The 8,344-nt window shown below is 36.6% G+C and overlaps 2 protein-coding genes across 2 annotated transcripts; both read left to right on the top strand.

Moving 5' to 3' along the window:
• The first annotated feature begins 312 nt into the window (after positions 1-312).
• LOC113168123 (endonuclease domain-containing 1 protein-like) lies at positions 313-3,028 on the top strand. Its single transcript, XM_026369129.1, has 3 exons — positions 313-374; positions 1,395-1,746; positions 1,986-3,028. The coding sequence occupies exons 2-3, from the start codon at positions 1,399-1,401 to the stop codon at positions 2,646-2,648; spliced, it is 1,011 nt and encodes a 336-aa protein (XP_026224914.1). The 5' UTR covers positions 313-374; positions 1,395-1,398; the 3' UTR covers positions 2,649-3,028.
• A 3,313-nt stretch (positions 3,029-6,341) lies between these two features.
• Positions 6,342-7,678, top strand: LOC113168124 (endonuclease domain-containing 1 protein-like). Its single transcript, XM_026369130.1, has 2 exons — positions 6,342-6,672; positions 7,034-7,678. The coding sequence occupies exons 1-2, from the start codon at positions 6,352-6,354 to the stop codon at positions 7,562-7,564; spliced, it is 852 nt and encodes a 283-aa protein (XP_026224915.1). The 5' UTR covers positions 6,342-6,351; the 3' UTR covers positions 7,565-7,678.
• The last annotated feature ends 666 nt before the right edge of the window (positions 7,679-8,344 follow it).

The raw sequence follows: 8,344 nt of genomic DNA, 5'->3' as shown, positions 1-8,344 counted from the left end.
CATTTATAATCTTGTATAGAAGCACCAGAATTCAACATTAACCCTAAATTAAGCTTAATATGACCACGTTAATGATTTCATTATGATCACATCCAACTTTTTGACCTTCATTGTTATTATTTATACCATACTAAATTGTCATTGCCCTTCACATCCGTTCTGTTCAGTGTACATCATCCCTCTGAATACTTAATTACTTGAAAAAAAGGCAGGAGCTTATTATTGAAGTAGGAGGTAGTAGTTGTGACACCACACCTCCAATGAAGGTAAAAACCAGACTTCCTTCACTGTTTCATTTAATATCTGATGATCAGTTTTTGGAATTTGCTTTACTTGCCTGTTTGTTTGGGAAGATTTTATGAAACTTCATGAAGGTAAGTTTTTTCTTTTCTTTTCTTTATGTTTTGGAATCAGCTGTTGGTTAATAAAAACATAAATACAAAAAGAGCTTGAAGTGGGATCCTTCCTCTGTTCTGCAAATGTGAAAATGTACCGTATTGTTCCTCACTTTCACTCACACATTAAACTGCATCATTAAAATTCTAAGCAGAGATATTGCAAAGGACATTTCAGCAATTTAGAGTCTGTAACACACGTCGCTTATCTTAAACAAACGTCTGTACTTATACAGGCACTGTTTTGCTTTGTCTGTGTCCCTCTGTCTCCCTCTCTCTCTAAACAAGGTTTTCTCTGTGTTTTTCTTTAATTAAAACATTATATTTGTTACCTTTTATCATTAAATGAGTTTAAAATGTCTGGTTCTCTTTTTGTAGCTCTGTGTTAAACTCAAAGCTGGACGGTGTTGTACTGATAACACATCAACAGTTTGCTTCGTTCTTAAAACCCCTGACGTGTTGCCTCGTCATTAACATACCAGCAGCATTAACTCTATTACTGTGTCCTCAGATGCAGTTTATTCAGCCTAGTTCTTCAATCTCTGCAGATGTTACTTACTGTAAACCATTGTGAACCTGCTCCAAACATGTATAATTAACATACTGTAGATTCAATAAGGAGGCAAAAGACAACGAAAACTAGGAATGTACTGTAACTGTCGAAGAGAGAGACACAGCAGCACTTAGTCTAAAAATGTAGTGCAGAAATAAGACAGTTAAAGATATGAAAACAGAAAACAATGAAATGACAGCACCTTTAAGAAAACCTAAAGAGAACAGGAGGAGAGGAGGAAGCAAGGTGAGGAAGAGTGAGAGCAGTGAAGAAAGTAGAAGTAATAAAAAATAAATATGTCAGAAAACATTGATATGTCTGCAGACATGAACTAACCCAGTTCTCAGTCATTCTGTACATATTGATAAATTAAGTAACTTTTCAGTGACATTCAAACACCACAGTGCAACAAAACCATGATTACTCTTTGTTTTCTCCTCTGACAGTGTGATGATGACTCCTCTGAATATCTGGTGTCTTCTGCCCCTCGCTGTCGTCCTCCTGTCCATCAGTCCCACAGAGACTAAAGTGGTGGACGAGATGTCAGAATGTGAAGGTTTTCTTCTTAATGAAACTCCTCCACAGGTTACAGGCATTCTGGAAAATGGTAAAATCAAAAATCAAGATCAAAATAAAGAGCAGGGTCGATACCAAATCATCTGCCAGACATTTGATAACAAGGAAAGGTTTGTGACGCTCTACGACACCACAAACAAGATCCCAGTGTTCTCTGCTTACAAGTACAGAGGAGAAGACAAGAAAGTACAGCGAAATGATGTTTGGATGATAGAGCCACAGGTACTTGTTTTGTACATGTTTTTCTAATCAGTACCACTGAGTGGGGGCATCTTGAGACTTCTGATCTGTCAGTTTTTTTAGTCTATCAAATTTAATGTGAAGATTGTTAATTAATGTCAAATAATGTACAAATTCTGAAACTTCTAATTAAATCAAGTCCAAATCTAAACCTATAAATAAATATTTATTTTATCACTTAGATTCATTATCACTAACTGAGTGTGTTTAAACTTTTGCAGCTTGAAGACAGAAATGGTAGCGAATACATGACGGAAAGTATAGAAGATGTGTATCAGCACCAGGCCAGTAACAATGACTATAAGGATCAAGAAGTCTATGATAGAGGCCATTTATTTCCATGGTCTTATGGATTTGATGAAAGTGACAAAAAGTCAACATGCACCCTGACAAACGTTGTTCCACAAGTTAAATCGTTCAATCAGGGCAGCTGGAGCCGCATGGAGCAAGAGGTGAAGAAAACCATGGACGACCTCTGCTACAATAATAATGATAAACTCGAAGGCTACGTAGTGACTGGAGCACAGCCAAGCCAAGGCAATAAACTCAAAAACAGAGTTAATGTACCTTCAATGCTCTGGACAGCTTTATGCTGTTACAGTAACAAAAAAAAAAAGTGGATTGCAGAAGCATACTTAAGAGACAACGTTGCAGATAAAGCTAAAGATGAGCGTATAGATGTAAAGACACTACAAGAACTCTATGATAAACTGGAGCCAAAGCTTGTGGTATTTCCTGGATCAGATTGTCCTTTAAATGAAAAAGTCTCTGATGTCTGCATTAGCCGACCTGAACAGCCAAAGTCCTGGTTCAGACAGGTGCTGAGTTTTCCCTCCAGAGCCGTCACCTGGCTTTACTGTACAGTCAGAGGATGGGTTGGTTAGATTCACAATGGCACCAGTCAAAGAATGTCTGAGAGGACTCTCAGTCAACCAGGTCACATTTAACCCAGATATGATGTTCAGTGGCAACTGGACTCACTTTAAGCTCTTGAATATGTTTCTGCTTTTAATCCCTTACCTTGAATTATTTTTACTTTGCTGGCACATGTCATATCATCTTTGATCAGTTTGGCTTTGAATTGAACTGAATCAGTCAGTAACTGATTAGTGTTGTGTTGTGACTGATTAATTAATTGTTTTTTGATTAATTTAGATTAAATTCATTATGTCTTCTGAATGTATTTGAAATCTGTGATAACATTTGACATGTATACTCAAATATCTCCTTGTTCAAAGCCTGGACATGTATTATTATTACTTATTACAGCATATTATGGTCTAATAAATCATTTGACCTTATGCCTGTGTGAGATTAGACTGTTTTATTTTTTCCATATCAGGTGGAAAGTCTTCACAGACCAGTGGAGGCTGTAATAGCTGAACATTCATGCCCATGTTTTCAGATTAAAATGTTCAGTAATCACATATAGTGGTTATGAATGTTTGAGTGTCCACATACTGTTGGATATAAAAGCATTTATGCAAAAATATGATGTTAATGCATCTCTAAGTTGACTCAGAAACAATTATTAACGTTTACCTATTGACAGAAATGTAGATGCTGCTGTGGTGAAATGCACCAATACAAATACAAAAAGTTGAAAATTCCCTCAGTAAACTGTCAGGAAGAAGGAGAAAGATGATGATGATGAGGAAATGGTGATTATTAATTTGTTTTTCATATATTGTGCAGCTTAACTTATTTAATCAATGATTTGAACAAAATTTATCTTAACAAATTTAAGTGTGCAGCTAAATGTGAGTTTTCACTCTGTGGAGAAAAAACATTTCAGGACATTTACGACACCTTTGCATCACTTGTGTAATTTTTTGTTTATACTGTTAGGTTCTTTAGAAAATTGTAAGAAAGAGAAAACGGGTGAATAGAAAATTAGTCTTTTCCTCAGTCTAGAACACACACACAGTTTTATTTTCTGGGTGTAACGCTATTTATCACACGTTTTAGCCATTTAGGATTTTTCATCATTAAACATGTCGTTTGATCATTACTGCATACAGTACCACTTCTGTTGGCTGTACACTTCATCTTTTTATATTTAGAGTATTTGTTCTAATCCACTGATGTTGAAACTCTTTGTGTTGTTTTGTTTTTTGTTGGTGTGTTTCTTTCTGTTTAGCCGTAACAAGGCAACAGTTTCTAAAGTGAAAAAGAAAAATATACATGCTTGAGGTTGGACCAGCTGCTATCAAACCTCCAGCAAATATGAAAACCAGTCTTCCTTCACTTTACTTAGTATCTGATGATCAGTTACATAGTTCTCTATCCTTTAATACGCTTTGCCTGTTGGTTTGAGATATTCAGGAGGGTCTAAAAAGGTAAGTTTTTCTTGGCACATTTTCTAGGAAGCCCATGTTTTCTCATTAAATACAGACAGGGCTTGAAGATTACCAAATTATTTCTCACACTCAGAGACTAAGCTGCACTATAGCAAACTTTGTACTCAAAATGACGTATTGTGGAGCTTCAGGAACCTAATCCCCACTCATGCTCGGTCCGTCTACTACGGCCTTGGTTTAACACAGTCCAACATTGTTTTTCCTGGCTGCAGCAGACTCAGTCTGAAAACAGCAAAACAGCAGCAGCAGAACACAAAACATGGACACTCCTCACCTGTTGGATTCATGGACAAACTCAAAAATTTCCCTTTCCTCTAAATTGTTTTAGATGGAGAGGTCCAGTATATGTGGGTGTATCTTATTTTCCAACCAGTTTGTGGATGCTGGATTAATTTCATGACCAAAAAGGTGAAGAAAAGACGAGGTTGAAGATGTTGTTTGCTGTTGGTGTTGCCTTTTATTTGTACCAGTGTTGTCAACTTGGCAATTTTCCAAATGCTCTTTGTGACTTTTTGCAAACGTGACTAGCAACAAAAAAAGTGACTTTTTTACTACTACTACTACTGTATTGATCATTATGTATTTATCTATCTTATACTCCTACAGTATCTCTGACTAACTGTGGGGACACTGACTGTGACACTGGCTTAGATATGAACAACTTAACAACACCAGAGATGTTAAATATCTGCTGAAGATGACTTTCAGATGAGAGGGGAAACTTCTTTTAGATTCTTAACTAGATCAAGTTTTGACTGAACTCTGATGATCTTGATGATGTTTGTCTCGCTAATGTGTTTTTGTTTGTTTTTAATAATGGAGTTTACAACATTGCTTTTCAGTTGGATAAACACAGTAGTACAGTATAACACAGCACACCTGGATGTGGATGTGAGTACATTTCACTACTCTAATCTTGACAAGCAGTCACATGCAAACGAGGTTGGTGAAATGTAAATAAGTTCAGGTCCATGGACAAGTCTTTCTTTTAATTCCCAACAGGGCTACATGCAGAACAGATGGTAGATAGCTCACACTAGATAGCTGTTCATAGTATTATTCATAGTGTTGCTTGTTCATCTCTGTTACAGATTAACTCAAGCTTCCATGAATTTGTGGTTGGACATAATGTGCATAAAAAAAAACCCTCTTCAACCTGCACAAGCCTGTGTGGGTAAGTGAAGTGGATGTAGCCACTGAATTTCAAATGTATCAGAGATAATTAACCAGAAACTTTGCTGATGACAGTTCACATGGCAGAGAATTGTATTGTGTAATGTACAAATTGACATCAATGAGAGTAGCATTTGAGAAAACAAGGCATATTGTCCAGACTGAAATGTGGATGTTTTGCTGCCAGCATGCAAACACACATTCACCTCAAGCCCTGGGCCTCTGACTATGTGAAATGTGGGCGTCCAACTTCACAAAATGAATGTGTAACATCAGAACAAAAAAAGTACAACATGACCCTTTGAAGCTTAAGCAACATCTACATCAGATATATTACTATTCTGATTTGGTTAATGCTACGACCAATGGCCATTCATTAGAGGCAGTTTCTGTTATTTAGTGTTATAGATGTAAATAAGATGAGCTGCTGCTACTTAAAGTCTGTTGATAACACATTATAAAACCTGACAGACTGTTAAAAGGGTTTTGTCTGTGTGTCTTGTCTTACCGTGTGCACGTGTGCGTCATTGCGCTGATCGGTTAACGTTGCCTAAATTTGCAAATACACAGTTATCTCCCCAATAATCAGACAGTGGTGAGAGCATAAAAAAAACGACTGAACCATGTCAGAGAGACAGACAGAGAGAGAAGATCAGAGACTGTCAAAGACGAATCAAGCGAGGTGTGGAAGAAGAAGACAGGAAAGTGGTAAGAGCAAAGATGTGGATGATAATTTCTTCCCACTAATGACACCTGTGTTTTTTGTACTTTAGTTTACATTTTTAATATGTAGCAGGTTTTTTAGGTTGTTGTCACTCATCACACAGCTCTGATCAGTTACACAAAACAAAGAAATAGGGTAAATAAGTCCTGTTACTTTCTTGTTACATTTTGTTCTCAACTCCTGATTAAATAAACCCAGAGATCACTTGCACTCTGCTCCTCAACTTTTAATGTATTATTCGTCACAAATTATTTACAGTGATGTATCTGTGTGATAATCACGTGACTTGATTTTATCTTGATTTTATAGTGTGTGATGATTCCTCTGAACATGTGGTGTCTCCTGCCCCTCGCTGTCCTCCTCCTCCTGTCCATCAGTCCCACAGAGACTGAAGTGGTGCAGTCGATGTCAAAGTGTGTAGGGTTTCTTCTTGATGAAACTCCTCCACAGGTTACAGGCATACTGAATAACAGTAGAATCCTGAACCAGAACCGATACAAAATCATCTGCCAGACGCATAACAACACAAGAAGGTTTTTGACGCTCTACGACACCACAAACAAGATCCCAGTGTTTTCTGCTTATAAGTACAGAGGAGGAAAAGATAATCACACAGGAAGACCCAACAGTGACTGGAAGATGGAGCCACAGGTACGTAAGTATGTCAAATAATCAGTATTACAGAGCATCGTGAGTCCAGGTCATTAACACAGATTATGATCATTTCCATCATCTCACATATTAGGAAAATTTATATTTTCTTGACTTAGTTAAAACTAAGCAATTTTTCCCTTTTAATGTGTTTTTACAATGATTTGTTAGTTTTTTTTTTGTCTATCAGATTTAATGTAAGGATTGTTTTCTGTTTGAATTTATCTACAAAATCTGAAACTTTAATCAACTTTAATTTACTCAAGTCAGTTAAGAAAAAAATCAAAACCTATAAACAAATATATTTTATTAAGTCACTTAGATTCAATATCAGTGACTGAGTGTGTTCGAACTTTTGCAGCTTGAAAATCCAAATGGTGATAAAAGCATGAAGAAAAGTAATAAACCTGCATATCAGCGCCAGGCCAGTAATGATGACTATAAGAATACCAGCAACTATGATAGGGGTCATTTATTTCCATCTTCTTATGGATTTGATAAAAGTGATAAAGTCTCAACATTCACACTGACAAACGTTGTTCCACAAGCTAAATCGTTCAATCAGGGCAGCTGGAGCCGCATGGAGCAAGAGGTGAAGAAAACCATGGACGACCTCTGCTACAATAATAATGATAAACTCGAAGCCTACGTAATGACTGGAGCACAGCCAAGCCAAGGCAATAAACTCAAAAACAGAGTTAATGTACCTTCAATGCTCTGGACAGCTTTCTGCTGTTACAGTCACAGAAACGATAAGTGGATAGCGAGTGCGTATTCAAGAGACAACGTTCCAGATAAAGCTAAAGATCACATAAATACCAAGACACTGCAAGAACTCTATAATGAACTGAACAAAACGCTTGTGGTATTTCCTGGATCAAAGTGCCTTTAAATGAAAAAGTCTCTGATGTCTGCATTAGCCGACCTGAACAGCCAAAGTCCTGGTTCAGACAGGTGCTGAGTTTTCCCTCCAGAGCCGTCACCTGGCTTTACTGTACAGTCAGAGGATTGGTTGGTTAGATTCACACGGGCACCAATCAAAAAATTACTGAGAGTGATGTGACCTGGATCAGATGCTTATATCCTCAGTGGAAACTGGACTCACTCTAAGTTCTTGAATATGTTTCTGCTTTTATTCTCTTTCACTTTGAATCAGTCAGTAACTGATTAGTGTTGTGCTTTTTTTGACTGATTAATTAATAGGTTGTTGATTAATTTAGATTAAATTCATGTATTCTGAATGTATTTGAAATCTGTGATAACATTTGACATGTATACTCAAATATCTCCTTATTTAAATCCTGTGCATGTATTGACATCAGTTATTACAGCATATTATGGTCTAATAAATGATCAGTCCTCATGTCTGTGTGAGATTAGACTGTTTCATTTTTTCTGTAACAGTTTGGTTTTGTGTTTTTATCCAATTCTATTTTAATTTGTCTGCTGGAAACCATCTTATTAAAACTTTCTGTTTTAATGGTTTATTGATGTCCAGCTGGACAGTTGCTGCCACCTACTGTTGATCTTGATAAACCAACTTGTACTGTGCATAAGGTATTATCTTCCATTTCCTTTTTTAGATTTCCCTAAATTTTTTCTAGTCGTGTTTTAAATCACATCAGTAATCAGCAAAAAAAAAAAAAAAACTAATCCTAACAGGGGTAAATTC

The sequence above is a fragment of the Anabas testudineus genome, chromosome 18, assembly GCF_900324465.2.
Source record: "Anabas testudineus chromosome 18, fAnaTes1.2, whole genome shotgun sequence".
NCBI lineage: Eukaryota > Metazoa > Chordata > Actinopteri > Anabantiformes > Anabantidae > Anabas > Anabas testudineus.
Note: the sequence above shows the minus strand (reverse complement) of the source record. Positions and strands in the feature narration are given on the sequence as shown.

Bases quoted from the DNA above. Each gene is read 5' to 3' on its own strand.
- LOC113168123 (XM_026369129.1), top strand. From the start codon at position 1,399: ATGATGACTCCTCTGAATATCTGGTGTCTTCTGCCCCTCGCTGTCGTC. The intron at 1,747-1,985 runs GTACTTGTTTTG...AAACTTTTGCAG, and splicing joins TTTGGATGATAGAGCCACAG to CTTGAAGACAGAAATGGTAG.
- LOC113168124 (XM_026369130.1), top strand. From the start codon at position 6,352: ATGTGGTGTCTCCTGCCCCTCGCTGTCCTCCTCCTCCTGTCCATCAGT. The intron at 6,673-7,033 runs GTACGTAAGTAT...GAACTTTTGCAG, and splicing joins ACTGGAAGATGGAGCCACAG to CTTGAAAATCCAAATGGTGA.